At 43.2% G+C, this 16,819-nt stretch overlaps 1 protein-coding gene across 2 annotated transcripts in view; it reads left to right on the forward strand.

Moving 5' to 3' along the window:
* Positions 1 to 16,413, forward strand: part of PRELP (proline and arginine rich end leucine rich repeat protein) — a 28,822-nt gene extending 12,409 nt beyond the window's left edge. For both annotated transcript variants that reach the window (XM_053393161.1, XM_053393163.1), the window contains exons 2-3: positions 10,825 to 11,770; positions 16,135 to 16,413. In XM_053393161.1, coding sequence (XP_053249136.1) covers positions 10,840 to 11,770; positions 16,135 to 16,310 — 1,107 coding nt within the window. In that variant the 5' untranslated portion in view covers positions 10,825 to 10,839 and the 3' untranslated portion in view covers positions 16,311 to 16,413. The remainder of the gene's footprint in view (positions 1 to 10,824; positions 11,771 to 16,134) is intronic.
* The last annotated feature ends 406 nt before the right edge of the window (positions 16,414 to 16,819 follow it).

The raw sequence follows: 16,819 nt of genomic DNA on the forward strand, positions 1-16,819 counted from the left end.
ATGTATTTTAAGATTATATTTAACCCCACTTTCCCAATTCTTCAGGCAGCTTACAAATCAGTAAAAGGCAAGAAAAATAAAACCCAATTAAAACTAAGCATACTGTTAACCACACTAAAGTGACAATAAATACTAATTCAGCTGCAGCAAAGCCATAAGCAGCCCCTAAAGGAAAGCAGTTTGGCTGTTGGGGACAGTACATTCCAAGACTGGGACATGGGGGTCAGAGAGGTGATCAGTTTCTTCGGTGAACATGCTGGGGGGGGGGAAACTGTTGTGGGAATGGACCACTAATGGACTCCATGTTTTATTGTTTCGTATATTAATTGAAATATTTATATCCTGCCTTTCCAACTCACAATGAAAGCAGCGCCATAATTGAAGAACAATCACACTGTGACCTTACAAAGCAACAAAAACAGTACAGCAGCTGGTAACCAGCAGTATACTTTTCAGCAGTGAGATTTAGGAATGAGCCAAACTATAAGCATGCCAGAATAAAAAATATGTTGGCCTGAAGCCCACAAAGAAAGGGAACAATGTGATCTTGTGGACTAGGGAGTTGCACAGCCTGGCTTTCACAATTCTCCTGTGTCTTCACCAAGATTTTTATCTATTTATTTATTTTTGCTGGGTATGTTGTTTCCAAAGACAATTCAAATCGTTGGTATTAAGCTATGAGTCTGTCATGGCTTCGGAACCAGGTACCTTAAGGACTGCTTTATGAGTACCAAGCTATATGGAAGTTAAGATCCTCCACCGAGTCCCTTCTCAGAATGCCACCGCTGTTGGCAACAAAGCGGGTGAGTGCCCTGAGTGCATAATTCCCTCACGGAGGAGTTCATTTGGCTGTCTTTAAGACACTGACAGACAAAGGTGGAGGCAGGGGGAGTGGTCTACCCCAGGCACAATCTGGGGGGGTGACATTGTATTTGCTCCCACCCCCTGGGACGCTCAGTGCTTGCCGCACACCACCGGGATGCTCGCTACTCACTGCATACTTCCCAGAATGTGCGCTGCTTGCCGTGCACCCCCTCCGGTACACACCGTGCCCCCCAAGGGCAGTTGCCATGCCCCCTGGGACGCGTGCCAGCCACGTCCCCGGATGTACGCCACTCCTGGTGCCGGAGCAGGTAGCTCCGCCACTGCTTGAAGATGCCAGGTTAAGATATTTTTAGTACCTTGGGCAGGGGTAGGCCGGATGCGGCCCAATCGCCTTCTCAATCCAGCCCGTGGACGGTCCAGGAATCAGCATGTTTTTACATGAGTAGAATGTGTCCTATATTTAAAATGCATCTCTGGGTTATTTGTGGAGCATAGGAATTCGTTCGTCGTCCCCCCCCCAAAAAAAATATAGTCTGGCCCACCACACGGCTGGAAAAGGTTGCTGACCCCTGCCCTTGGGAGTTTAAAATGAGATGAATTTATCAGCACTGAAGGGAAATGAAGCTATATTTTAGACTCTGTAACTATGTTTGGGTTCCATTTCACTTGGTTCTGGCACTGTGGTGATTTTAAAATGTGTTTTTGTTTTAATGGTGGTTTTTTTGGATGGATATATATATATATATATATATATATATATATATATATATATATGAATAAATAGGAGCAGCCCACCCATGAGGCAAGGTGTCATGACCGCCCCAGACAGCAGAATCCACAGGGGCAGCCGAAATGGCCTCCAAGGAATGCATCACTTGCTGATACTGTGGTGGCAACAGAAGCAGCAGCAGCTGCAGCGTGCTCCTTGGAGGTTGAATCTGCCACCTCCTCACCTTCCTAATATCATGTCTCTTCCTAATGTCGCATCTACAGCAGCCACATGGTGGATAGGAGACACTGCTAGTCTCCTTCTCCCACACCTGTTCGAGATGTAAATCTTTATTCCCCCTGATGTAGATCTTCACTCACTCCTTCTTCCCTGGCATGGAGGCTGAACATTTTGCGGTCTGCCTCAGGTGCCAAAATGTCTTGAGCCAGTCCTGTATATGACTGTAAAATGAGCAGTTAAGGTGCACGACAACTGGCCCTTGTACATTAAGGTTACCAGTTTTTTTTCAATGAATCCGGGGACGGAAGAAGAAGAAGGAAGTGTGCACATTTACCAAACACGCTTTAGAAAATGTGCATATATTGATGTTATTATGTACACTTTCTGGTCATTATGCATAATCCCCAATTAGCCATTATCTGGGCTGTTTCTGCCCCACAGACTAATCTTATATGGTCCTCAACATATCCTCAGTCCAGTCTACTTTTCACAATTCTCAGTAGTTCTCCAGTCAGCTGAGCAGCGAAACAGGGATGGAATTGCAGGAAGAGGAAAGCTTAATATCTTCCCTGCCCCTTCCACCATATTGATAGAAATTGCTCCCCTACACCACTATTAAGCTCAGGAAAATGTTGAATAGCAGCATAGGGTCAGTAATCATTGGAATCACAGGGGAGGGAAAAGTTAACTAGTTGAGAAAGGCTTGCCATGCAAAGAAAAAAGAGCTGGGAGAGAAAGAATGTGAAGTACCAGGTTCTCATGGGAAGGAAAGTGGAGGCAACACCGTATTCTCTGAGGAATCAACAGAAGCTGCTGCCAAGTAATAGGAATTGTTAATATTGATTCTGCTAAGCCGGGATGCTTTCACAAGAGCACTTGAAAAAATAATCTTGCACTAAGTGTGATTGCCCCCTGAAAGAGAAAGCAGCTCATGATTGTGAACTCTTCTGTGGCATCAGCCTGTAATCTTTTTCATGTAATAGTTTCTCTATACTAGGTATGGGGAAGCTGTGGCCCTCCAGATGCCGCTGGCCACCAGTTCCCATCAACCCCAGCCATACATGGCCAATAATCAGAAATGATGGCAGTAGAAGTTCAACAATAGCTGGAGGACCACCGTTTCCCCACCCCTGTTGCAGGAGGAGATGGTCCTTCAAGTAACCTAATCCCAGACTATTTGGTTTATTGATTTAAAGGTACTAACAAGCACTTTGAATTGGGTTCAGAAATGAACTGGTAGCCCGTGCAAATGGAGCAGCAATGGAGTCAAATGGTGGCTGTGACTGTGTTCTGCACTGATTGCTTGTTTGCTTCAGAGACGAATCCACTGCAGGGACCTATAACAAAGCTCCAGTGGCCTCATTTGTCTTGCAAAAACGCCATGAAAAGTGGTGATGGCTAACACGCCAGCAGGTGTGGAAATGCGGCTGTCTGGGAGAATTTGGAGGGGCGGGGACGGGGAGGAAGCAACTGTCAAGGGAATATTTCTAACTTCTCTTTTATTCCTTATCCTATTCTTTGAAAAGGAAAAGGCATTGTCCAGGCATGGCTTTTCGTAGCTTTATCTGTAGTTTGTACCACAGTATGCTAAACACATGATGGGTGTGTGTACACACACACAAACTCCGGGAACCTTTTGTGTACTGGGCTGAATATTTCCAGCACTATCCCCAACTTTCGATGTATCGCATGGAACATTTCTGCACCATCACATTACATTTGCAACAACAGCGGTAGGAAATAAAGTAACACACTTGGAACAGTGGTATGTGAGAGGCTTCCAGGCTTACAGTGCCAGGTTGCTCTGTAAATCATTTTGACCTATGTCACTCGAGCAAGTAAGAAAACACAGGGCAAGTCTGTGTACTACTTCTTTTTTTAAGCCAATGTAATCAAGACTACAAGCTCTGTGTCAATCTAATGGCTTGTCTAAGAGAGAAGCAAGATGCTTTGTACACATTTTCACACACCATCCTGTAATCTTATGGAAGTGTCTCTCTGCTGAATTGACTTTAGGTTAGCTTTGACTGGTAATCTTCCTTCTTGCAGAAGCCTATCTGCTTAGCAAAGCTGTTCAAAGGCGGGTCAACTGCTGTCAAAATTTCAAAAATCCATTGTCACAGAACCATGTCTGGGTATTAGCATAAATGTGGCTTGTGATTAAAGGCCTATAACCCACTTTAGCTAAGTAGTTATATTGTTAATTTTCAGGGCTTACCTCTGCTTAAAAACCTCCAATGAAGGAGAGCTCACCATCTTCAAATGGAGTCCATTCCACTGTTGAATAGTTCTTACTGCCAAAAGTTCTTCCTGATGATGAGTCATGATCTCCTTTTGCAACTATTGGGTCCTAGCCTCAGAGCAGGAGAAAACAAGCTTGCTCCATCTTCCATGTGAGAGCCCTTTAGATATTTGAAGATGGTTATCATATCTCCTCTCAATCTCCTTTTTCCAGGCTAAATATACCCATCTCCTTCAACCATTCCTCATAAGGCTTGGTTTCCAGACCCTTGATCATCTTGGTTGAGCTACTCTGCACATGTTCCAGCTTGTTCATATCCTTGTTAAATTTGGGGGCCCAGAACTAGACCCAGCACTCCAGATGTGGTCTGACCAAGGCAGAATAGAGTGGGACTATGATTTCATTTTTAAGCCATATAGCTCTCAAATAAGCATGGCCTATGTTTTTCAGGGCTTTTATCTTTGTGCTTTTCTTTCTTTCTTTCTTTCTTTCTTTCTTTCTTTCTTTCTTTCTTTCTTTCTTTCTGTCATCCACACTTCTGTTTGCCCCAGTGCTTTCCCTTGGGAAAAGCTGCAGTTTAGCACTGAATTGGAACAAACGGCAATAAGGTTTCCACTGATTGCTACTTGTTCCAGTTTAACACCAAAGACCAGATTTTCTTTGGGAAAATGGCAGAACAAAGGCCAAATTGCTCAGACCTGTACCTAGAAAGCATGGAATAAGCGGAAAACCACTTGGAATTGTGTTTTCTAAGCACGGGACAAACGAAAGCATCAATGAGCCCTTTCTTTCGCTACTAGTATGATAATTTCTGGACTTAACATCTGACTTGTTGCCACTTCTGTGGCCTTTCATACCTGGAAGGTTACTCTTTTGGTAGCAAGTGTCATCCAGTGGGCCATATATGAGCTGTAATTCCACATATATGGAAAAGAAGCTAATGATATCCAAGTTCACTAGCAGCATCTTAAGCAATAAGGAACTTGATTATACAGCATGAGGCTAGAGAACTGAAAAGAGTCAGCCTGTAAGCATTTCTTTAGTACACCCAATAAAACACGACTGCCGGGCCTCGGCAAAAACGGACTCTTGCGAGCACTATTATAAGATAGAGTTAAGCCACACAGGCTTCATGTATCCGATTCTTCAGAAATCCCCTACAGCTCAGAACATTTCTCTTATCTTGCTTCACTTACGAAGGCCGTGTTCCCAGATGTGGAGAAATTGAACATATTGGTAGGCTGCACAGCACAGCAAGCAGAGCAACCAATATGTGCATTGCTCTGCCACAGTGAAATTAATAGGACAGAATAAGTCTGCCTGCCTGTGTGGCACAGAGATGCACAACTCTGTTTATCTCTGTGGTTGCTCATTGTGTGCAGGTGTTAGTACAAATAAGAGGGGGAGTGTGGCATATGGGTCATAGCAGGACAATTTGGGCCAATTGCCATGACTGGAATAGGCTCTGAATAGGCCCTTTTAATGGGTTGAAAGGCGTATACTTTAAAAACTAGAAATCTCTCTCTGTGCATGTTCAGTTAGGTTTGGGCAGCACCACATTTAGGTGCTGAGCTGAGGGGGCACAAAATTATGATGATGATATCACCTATATTTGTACAGGTCATACTGAGAAGGTCCATAAAAAGCATCTGTACCAAAAATAATTATTGTGAAAATAAGGAATATTCGGGGGCACCCAATTTCCCCCCCCTCAGGGCACCATATTACCAGAGTCTGGTCCTGGTTTGTGATTTGTCAGTTGATCCAAAAGAGCTGCATGGGGAGAGAGAGAGAGAGAGAGAGAGAGAGAGAGAGAGAGAGAGCGCGCTACCTGTGCATTTTAATGGAGATATTTCAGTTCCTAGAGTTACACCAGCTTGACTCAGTGTTTCCAGCGTGACCAATTGCAGAATACATTCTAATAGACCACAATTAGGAGCTGCTCTGTTAGGTGAAATAAGCAGAAGGAGCTGCAAAATGCAACATGGTCCCTTGACTTTAAATCTTGTGATTGGATTTGTTTTCAAAAGTCAACAACTGGAGGGCCATGGGTCTCCTGGACCAAGTTTTAATATGATTCTGCAAAGGGACTCTGGACAAGTTTCCAAAACAAGCACAATGACTTGTCTATGGTTGCAAAGGAAGTTTGTGACAGAGTATGGGCCTGAAACCATTTCTTTTCTGCCCAAGGGAGAAGCTTGCTCCTGTTTTGCTGGTTGCTGTAGTTGAGAGCCTGACAGCACCCTTAAGACTATTTGGTACTGATTCATTGTCTTGTGAGTCAGCTTCCATATTAAGCATAGATCACTAAGGCGATATTTCCATTGAACGTGTTCCAAAGCTGCAATAAACCATTTTGGCAGAACTTCTAATGGCTCCAGTGCCCCTTGGCACCATTTGAGGCTCCTAAGTTAATTAGGCCCTGCTTGTGCATTTTTACAACTGAGAGAAAAAGTGTGGTGCAGATTTCAGTGCAGGCGCTTGGTGGCAGTGCTGTTAAAATATCCATTTGTGCTGAAGTGGAACACTGTGGTTCAAAGCTGTCAGGATTTTTCCACGCTCAGTAGGAGGATGCCAGGAAATGAAGAAAGTAACCTCGCCCACCTCATCACACCCCAGCTAAGCAACTTTCCCTTTCCTCTCCATATGTTCTGACAATTTGCATTCACGTTTGCCAGATACATTGTGTTGGTGTATTCGCAACCTTGGAACCTCGGTGGCGTTGCTCCTGCCTTGCTAAGGATTTAATAAGTTGACGGTTGCAAAATCACTTGGACCCAGCCATTTCCCTAGCATGGCTTTAATGAAGACAACCACTGTGCGTGTTTGGATCTAACTGCCTTGTGCTTCGGGTTTTAAAGACCAGATGTCCAAAGTACTTCTCCCTTCTCTGTGTGTGTCACATTCTTTTAAAAATCTGGCCATAATTGGAGCTGTGTTTGGTATGCTGAAAAATCTGCCACTTACTTTGATGCCTAATGAGAACCAAGTCCTTAGGAAGCCTGATGGATGGAGTGACGGAAAGCATGGGAAAACTTAATTCCATAATTTGAGTATTATTTTCTTTTTATTGATGACATCCTATGTTCTCTGGGTGGCACAGCTAAATATGGCTAGGATACAATATGGAAAATAAAATAAATCACAATTACCGTTTGAGACACAGCCCATCAGAGATTAAGCAACACAATTAAGCATGAATAAGTCCTTAAAAATTTAAAGGATACACTAATAAAAGTAGGATGGTGGTGGGTGTGCAATTGAATTCCAATCTTCAGTGCTACCACACAAAATAATTTCGACCCAGAATTAGATAGATCCCCAAATACTTATATCACAAGCAGAGAACAGGAGCGAGTAAATGAAGTCATCATGAGAATAATAAAAAGAATCACTGTGTATGTTGGCACCCTTTTTTCTCTAGTTCAGCTTTCCCATGCAAACCATTAGCTTTGTGGAAGATGCACATTTGGGTGGATCAAAAGCTGTTGTGTTATTTTGCACAGGATTCAGACAGGGCAGGATGGGAAGATAAAATGCCTCCCATCAAATGCTGCAAACAATTTTTTTAAAAAAATAATTGAAGGAGTCACTCTCCAAATACATAGGTATAGGTACATGATTCTTGTTTCCCTTCCTCACATGAAAAATGAAGAGATGGTAGACATTAGCTTTTCAGTAAGAAGACAGCGGTTCTCTGCACCTTTCTCAGCTGCTATTACACCTACAGGTTCTTTACAGCTTTCAAGGACATTGTTGTACAGGCTACAATTTGCTCACATTTCCTTCACAGCTGTGACCATGAGAAGCCCTCTTATTCCTCTGACACTCTTTAGAAGAAGGGCCTTTCCAGATGGTTGTTTAAGAAGAGGATGCTATTCTTCAGTGAGATATTTATGCTAGACCTACTTGAGCAGTGGCTGTTTGGTGTCCCAGCTTCCATGCAATGAAGCGAAGGGCAGCCTTGCTGCAGAGGTTAGCGATGCTTATGCTTGCAAACAGGGTAGATGTGCTCTTTGTTTTCAAGATGAAGGATACACACACAATTGAAAGGATGGTGCTGAAAAAAGAAATGAGGTATTCTGAAAATGGAACTGGCTAGCAGGTGCTCCTCCTAAAACATATACTTTAAAAGCTGTCCGAGTGTAATCATTACCATCATCAATAAAACAGCCATTTTTAAAATGTACAGAGTGCTGTGGGATTGGGAGGAAAAGATACAATGGAGAACTTTGTATGTTTTACAGCATTGGCTGTCCATCTATAGAATTCATTAAAAGAGATATATAAATAAGACAACAGGCCTAAACAATTTTCAACTGCAGGGTTTGTTGTGCAAATTGCTTCCTTTTGGTATCGTAAAAAGGAGATGAGATGGCAAGCTGTAAGCACATGATTTATGAAAAAGAAAAAACCAAGTATATGCACTGCAATACGTATTCATGAGCTTAGGCGATGCCCTTGGAAAAGGCAGGTGCTCTCCCTTTTCCAGGGAACCCTCCTGTACTCAAGGCTGGAAGCCAGCTGTGCTGATGGCACGAGGGGCACTGATCCAAGGCTAGGTTGCCAGGCTGCAAGATGGGGATCACATTTATCTCTTTCACAAATCCACAGCTGTGAAAAGAAAGCTATGAAAATTGAAGACATTGAGTGCAGTATTCAACTAAGTTGACCGATTTAACTTAATGAACATGACTGTGTTTAGGACTACAGGTTTCACTAGGTCTGCTCTGAGTGCAACTTAGTTGACTACCACCATAAAGCAGTGCATCTAGTTCCCTAAAGTATGAGTCAAGGAACCAGAAAATGGAGCAAAAGAACCCCACGCCTTAGCATTCTCTTCTTCTAGTTTTGGTGGCAAATATCCCTTGTTTGTTTATTGGCTGTATGCAAGTTCTCCAAACATTTACTGAATATTTAGGCATCGGCATTTGATGTACAAGTATTTGCAAGGTTTGACAGTTCTCTGTTGGCTGATGTGATCAGCATTTGATAGCATCTTTTTTATTAATAATTTTTATTAGTTTTCATTTATAACAATCCAATAAAAGCCACATTAATACAACACCAAATTATAATATGATTAAAAAAGCCAATTATTCAAGACCAAATTAAACAATTTTGAATGACTTCCCGTGTTCTGGATTTCAGGGAATTATGTTCTTATTTCGTCCTGCTCCAATACTTTTAGTTAGTCCAAATACGACAGTTCCGATCTTGAGCCTTTATTTTAATAGCCACTGATCTGATCTGATGGCTTTCATTTGCATTTGATAGCATCTTACATGCAGTAGCAGACAGCATCTGACATGTAGCTGTCAGCAGCTGTCAATAGCTGTCAACAGACATGCAGTAGCCATTAGCATTTGGAAGTAATTTCAATAGTTAATTTGCAAAAACACATTTTAGTTAATTAGTTTATTTATTAAAATTAAATTAATCAAAACAAATTAATGTAACAAATAACAAATTTCAACATCAAAATATCATTGTTGACATTTGAAAATTAAGCAGATTTTGAAATTTTGCTAAATATAGTATGAGCTCTAGCAGAAAGTACCTGAGCTCAAAGCCTGGGGTTGTATCCAATCCTAGTTCTATTCAGAGTTTAACTATCATAGGATCATAGAATTGCAGAGTTGGGAGGTACAATAAGGGTCATTTAGTCCAACCCCCTACAATGCAGGAATACTGCCCACAGCCATCCCTGGAGTGGGCATGAACCACCAATCCTCTGTTTTAAAATCTTTAAGACCTAAAAAAAAGTTTTTAAGGCTGTTCTTGAATTTTTTTTATATTGGCTGAATTGGTTTATAACTGATGTGCATTTATTGTACTGCTGTACTGTAATACTAATTTTTGAAAGCCAGTTTGCTGGGACCTTGTCCTAAAAGGTGGAATATAGATAGGTCCATTAATTTCACTAGGTCTACTCTGAGCAGAACTCATTTAGTGATGACCCTTGGCCTTTTTCTTTACCACTAACAGCCAACTCCTTACCAGTCATACCCTTCTTAAGTTTTTGTCCCTGGCTGGAATGTGCACTTGAACCCTGATAATGCCTCTTCATTGCCTGGCTGGAGGACAGAGCAGGGTGTATGAGTGTGTGTGGAAACCAGCCTCCAGCACAAATATAACATTTACATGCATTGCTTTGCCCACTTTTGCCTCTGGCCATGGATGCCACTGGCACATGGCCCCCAGAAGGTGGGCCAGAAGAGAATGTGGCTTTTGAGCTGAAGAAGGTTCTCTACCCCCTGGTATACAGGATTGCAGAGGCGTAGTTGGGGGGGCATTGTGCACTGGGTGCCACATCGTGGGAGGTGGCGCTTACCATGGGGCCTCCAGTGTGCTCAAGTCATGAATCCCTCCTGGGTGTGATGTGGTGGCTCAGGTGCCTGCAGGCTCTACACTGACTGAAACAGCAGTATGGGGCTTGCGCCTGCCCACCGCCTCCCCCTCAGCCACCCTACAGCTGAAGGGGAGGCAGCAGGCGGAATCCTTGGAGGCTCCGTGGCGTGTCCTGCCCCATCGCACCCCGCCCCTAGGGTGCGCACCCCTGCCCCGGGCACCTTAGCAGCTAGCTATGCCACTGCAGGATTGCTCTGCCTGACCATAAAAAGTTGCGCACCAAATAAGCTATGTACTACTGGCCACACACACACACACACACACTTCACTTTTGCACCTAAAGGTACTCTGGTCTGGGAAATCCAGTGCTGGAGAAAAGGATAGCAACACTAAGTTAATGTCCAATATGTTTGTGTCATGGTCCTATTTTCGATGGTTTCTTCTTGTCTTCTAACAGGTGACTGTCTAGACCATGAAGGGGCTTGCCAGACTGATTTTCCCACTCATTCTTGTGCTGATTTGTGAGGTGAATGGACAGAGGCGCAAGCCTGGAAGAAAGCGTGCTACTCCTCCACCCTCTGAACCAGTTGAACCTACAGAATTGCCTCCGCCTCTGCCACCTGGACCTCCCTCAGTTTTCCCAGACTGCCCTAGAGAATGTTTCTGCCCTCCAGATTTCCCTTCAGCCATTTACTGTGATAGCCGCAACCTGAGAAAAGTGCCCATTTTCCCACCCAGGGCCCATTATATCTACCTGCAGAATAACTTCATTGATGAGCTTCCTGAGGAGTCCTTCAAGAATGCCACAGAGCTGAGGTGGATTAATCTGGATAACAACCGCATCACGAAGGTGAACAAGAAGGTGCTGGATAGGTTAGAAAGCCTTATGTTCCTGTACATGGAGAAGAATCATCTTAGGGAAGTACCCCACAATTTGCCTCACAATCTGGAACAACTTCGGCTGAGCAGGAACCGGATCTCTAAGATCCCTGCTGGTGTATTCAACAACCTGAATCACCTCATCCTCTTAGACCTTCATCACAATGAGCTGAATGATGGAAACTTCAACAAAAATACTTTCAAGGGGCTCAAGAACCTCATGCAGCTCAACTTAGCTCACAACAGGCTACACAAGATGCCACCTTCGGTTCCCAATGCAATCCACCAGCTCTTCCTAGACGAGAATCAAATCGAAGACATCCCCAACAACTACTTCAAAGATTTCCCTAACTTGGCTTTCATTAGGCTTAACTACAATAAGCTCTCCGACAAAGGACTGCCCAAGAATTCCTTCAACCTCACTAACTTGCTGGTGTTGCACTTGGCATACAACAACCTCACCAACATCCCCTACATCAACTCCAAGCTGGAGCACCTCTACTTGAATAACAATTCCATTGAAAGTGAGTCAGCAGAGACCTGCAGTTGGCTAGGTCTACAGGAGAACATGTGGCAGAACCAAGCCACCTAAGAATGGCCATCAAGGCCAGTCCAAGACATTTTGCTTCCTGAGGTGAAGCAGCAAATGGTGCCCAAGTCAAGATATGTAGTGCCCATACTTTTCATCTGAGGCAGAAAATCTAGCCAATGCTTTTGGGCCATACACTTTTGGGCAAAGCCCATGTCAGTTCATAGGACAGGTGTCATCCCACAGAGTGCGCAAGCACAGTCATGGGAATAACAAAGCCCTTACTGCCCCCAGATGTTTGTGCTGCTGGAGCTCCCACCACCTGCTGCCTTGATTGAAAACATCTGCAGGAGAGCAGGAATGCAGAATCCTTTCCAGAAATTCTTAGCAAGCAAAGGAAACAATAAGCCATGAAACAACCAGCCCAAGTGCTATCCCCCCCCCCACTTTGCTTTAAACTTTTGGCACTCTGGAAGAGCAGTGGGTTAGGCCAATGAAGCCAACTTATACAATGGGCTCCAAAGAGAGAAAATGTAGTTAAATTCTGAGTAACTTTATTCACATCTGGCAGCTCAAGGCAAAAGCATTTCATTTGAACCAGGCTAGCTCATTGATGCAACATTTATGACTCCCGTGCTCAACATAACACAGGCAGGATCTAAGACTAATGATTCTTGTGTTAAAATTACAAGTTTTTGTTTTAAATTCATAACTTAGGTTCACACGCCTTGGAGTCTCTAGTCTAAGGTTATCCTAAGGTCACACTTTACATCTTTTATTAGCAAGTACAAAGGCTAGAGACCTACTTTCAGAAGCAGGGAAATGTGGAGCTCAGATTTATTCGGGGTTTCTTCTTCTTAACCCCACAGCATTCAAGTTGACACTTACCTTGGATATAACCCAGAAAATGCAACAGGACTTGCCCCATTTCAGGAGGCACTCCCAAACTTCTTAACCCCTTGGGGAGTTTTGTCAGGATTAAGACCTAAAGGGTTTTAAAATTTCTTTTGAACAGATAAGCATGTGTTTCACAGCATCAGTTGTTCCATCTGTGCAGTAAGGATAAAAGCACTTTTGCACAGCAGGGATGTGATACTTGTGGGTGCAGATATTTTACTAAATGGTAATGGGGTCTCATTAGTGCTTCAGTTTGAGGGTACTAATTACTTCATTAGTTACTTTCAGTTAGAGATGCACTCCAGCAAAAGACATCACCACCCTTGCCCTTTGCTCTGCCTAGGTTGCTACATGAGGGGAAATATAATATAAGGAGCATCAACCTTTGGGGGACTGTGTAGGTGGTGTTCAACTAAGTTTACTCAGAGTAGAACCTCAGAAATGGGTTTAAATGGGTCTACTGTGACTAAAATGTTATTGACTACCACCCAGTGGGTACATTTTGAACTTTAAGGAAGGCCCATGGGTGCCAGTCACAAAGTGGCTGCTGTCAGGATGTGGCATAACAAGAAATGGCTGCCACTCCTCAAAGAGCAGAAAAAGAGAAACACTTTGCACCTCTTCTCTGCTCAAATTGGTAGGAAGGTGGGTGTCCAAGCATGACAGATAATGAAATGTTGGCATGTTTAATTGGCAATGTAAGAGAGGCTAAGCCAGTGCAGACAGGAATTGATTAGGAAGAGCCAACATCTCTCTTATGTTGTGAGTTTTTTTAATGGGTTAGGTACAAAGGCCTTTTGCAGACACCATAGGAGGTACTGGTGGGCACACTGGTGACCATGGGCACCAAGTTGGTGACCCCATCCTACTCTGCCCCCTGATATTCTCAAGATAACTGAAACAATAAAAGAAGAAATGGCATGGATATAATCCTTAGCTGGTGCCATGGCATGAAATATAAACTGTTTGCACTGAGATTCAAGTGCACATATGGTTCATGATTTAGCAACAGGAAGCAAATTCTGATTCATGAACTCTTATAATTAAGATTGCTGTTAATCATAATTGCAGTGCTTATAATCTGCAATGCCTTGGAGCCAAGCATGGCTTTTTACCAACCTCTTTGCCTTACATCCTCAGCTGGTTCCCTTAAAAAGGTTTTTCCCCCTCTCTCTTAATAATAGCTGCCACCCCTACCCTGGCTTCTCTAGGAAGGTGGAAATATATCAGCTTGCTTCTGTTATATATTTTTAAAGCCCAGGTATCTGGCTTTCAGAAGCATAAGCACAGGAAAGCAATTGATCAAATGAAGGATTTGTTGTGCTATGAACAAGTTCCAAATCTGATGCAAGGTTTGCCATATTGTTCACGTTGCATAGCTTAAGAAAAGAAAAGAAAAAGCTGGCTCAGGGTGGGAGTTGGATGGGGACCGTGGCTTCATTGGTCTCTGCCATAGTCCTAATGGGAATTGGACCCCCCCCCCTCTCTCTCTCTCACACACACACACACACCATGAGTCTGATACTTGCAATGCCAACACCCCCTGATCCTTTGTCTAACAGGCTTGTTGAAATCCCCAAGTAGAGTCAAAGGTGGTTTGTTGATATCTAAATCCCATGCCATTGACACAGAGGAGGAAAGAAGCATATGTAAACATAATTTTACCAACCACCACTACCACTACTCCAGGTTGGCTTTGCCTAAACATGGTACAAAAAGAGTATTAGACTTTACTCTTACTCAGTACTTTCACCAGTGATGTGTGCCTTTGGATAACTGATCAGACTTCAGGGAAGTGATATAAGGAGGGTGGAGGCAGAGCCAATCAGGGCTAGGGATGAATGATATTGTAACCTAAATACGAGTAAATGTCTGCTAAGCAACAGATAAATTAACACCTAAAAACTGAGCCTTTTTAGAAAGGGTGTAGTAGTTGGCTACTTGATAACCAGCCTTCTGTATAGCCCTCTGAGCACTAGGGATTCAGGTATGGCAACACTTTGGGCCTCCAGATATTGCTAGATTGCAATTTCCATTAGTCTTGACTGTCACACTGGCTGAGGCCGATGGGAGTCTGGGAACATTTGGAGGAGCATAGGTTAGCGATCCCTGAATTACAGAATACTTAAGGTTCTTTGAAGAATAGATCAAAGGAAGAGGCTGGATGTTTTCCTGCTTAAATAATGGCCTACTTTGTTGGTTAGGTTTTTTTAAAAACAACAACTGTTTTTCCCCTTTAAATAATGTTAGCCAGTATTTATAAATCATAATCAGCAAAGGCCCAGTAACTTGTTTGTTTTATCTTCATAACATCCCCAGCGAGGCAGCCATTTGAATAGTTTCATTTTAGAATAATAATATGGATGTGAGTCTTCATTAGCCTGAGGCCATCTAGTGTTATGTTTGAGCAGGTCTTTGGAACCTAGAAGTGGAACAACACCGTTCTGTTGATATAATGCTGCTGCTGCTTATCATCACCATCTCAGGGGCACTGAATGTCTCTTACCAAAACTAACTTGAAGGGTATGCAAGACCCCCTGTAGAAATACATGTCTGTGTTGTTGGTATGGTAGGACTCAGATGGCAGAGGTGCATAGGAGGGCAGTGGGGGCCTCGGAGCAGAGTTCCGGGTCTTCCTAAGCCTCTTCCTTCTCTCTCTCCACCCCGCCCCCCTTTTTGCTCAGAATCAGAGCTGCTCAGTGACAAATGCAGACTGATTCCAAGGCTTAACCTGCAGAGAGACCCAGTGGCCAATTTGTCTTCCATATGGGAAACTGAGTGCAAGTTTCTCAGTTCTCTCCGTGTGGTTCACAACAAGCAAAACTTGTATTGCTTACCTAAATGGATCCCACCACTTTAGCAGTCAATAGTTATACATGAATGAAGTCACATATCCGTACCAAGCATTTAGTTACATCTTTACATCGGATCTGCTTTAAGATTGGAATGTACAGATTGCAATATTCTGTACTAGTCTGAATAGTACAGGGATGGCATGGATATCCAATATGCTAAACACCAAGCTGTGTCACATTAATCCTTCTTCAAAGCAGCCTTGGAATGCGACATTCACCTTTTTCTAACATGTTATATCTATGTGCATTTAAAGCTATGTTCACTTTTGTGGTGTGGGTACACGCAACAGCATTGTTGCCAACCTCTTTTGAAAGATGTCTGTATCGTTTATAAACTAGATTATACAGGCCTATGAAATGGGGGGAGGGTGATATGGGACTTGAGAAATGAGCTGAGAAAGCCCTTGTTCAAAGCAGACAAGCAGGATTTCTCCAAATATTTCACAATGATGAATGGAAACATAGGTCTTAAAGCCAAAAGGGACCACTGCATAACCTTGGATTTTGAATTGACGATTGGTGGAAGACCAGAGGGTGAAAAGAGAAGTGCAGAATCAATTATCTTGACTCTCCTAACTTATTGCTGTGCTTTCTTTTCTCTGTTTAGAAATCAACGGGACCCAGATTTGCCCCAATTCTATGGTCGCTTTCCACGATCCGTCCTCAGATTTCGAAAACGTGCCCCGTCTTCGCTATCTGCGCCTGGATGGCAACCATCTGAAGCCACCGATCCCCTTGGACCTGATGATGTGCTTCCGACTCTTGCAATCTGTCGTGTTCTAAGCCTCGCAGCAATCGCCACTCCTCTGGGACTTTGGCTTTGCACAGTGACTTGATTTCAGTCTATGTTAGACATGGGGAATATATGTTATCATCCCTACCCTGACCTTGCTGCCCCAGTGCCTTCTCTTTACTGCTCCATTCTGCTGCCTCCTCCTCCTTCTGTTGCAGGAAACTCTCTACAGGTCTTGTTTTACACAGCATATTACGGAGTCTCCTAGGAGAGTTCCACAGATTTCTCTTTGATATGTGTATTATCCAGAGAAGTGCTAGAAGTCACTTCTTAAATACCAACTCCTTAATTTGTCTCAAAATTAGAGAAGAGATGCAGCATTTGTGTTGTACTCTTGCTGTCTAACACTTCAGATTGAGTTATTTGCACCCACCCACCCCTAGCCAACAACATCAAGCTTATAAAAGAAGTTGGATTTGTTATTATTATCGAGACCAAAAAGAAGAAGAAGAGGAAGCAATTTCATTTAAATAGGTAAAATTTCAAAGTGCCATTTGGC

Source organism: Podarcis raffonei, chromosome 6 (genome assembly GCF_027172205.1).
Source record: "Podarcis raffonei isolate rPodRaf1 chromosome 6, rPodRaf1.pri, whole genome shotgun sequence".
Classification (NCBI taxonomy): Eukaryota; Metazoa; Chordata; class Lepidosauria; order Squamata; family Lacertidae; genus Podarcis; species Podarcis raffonei.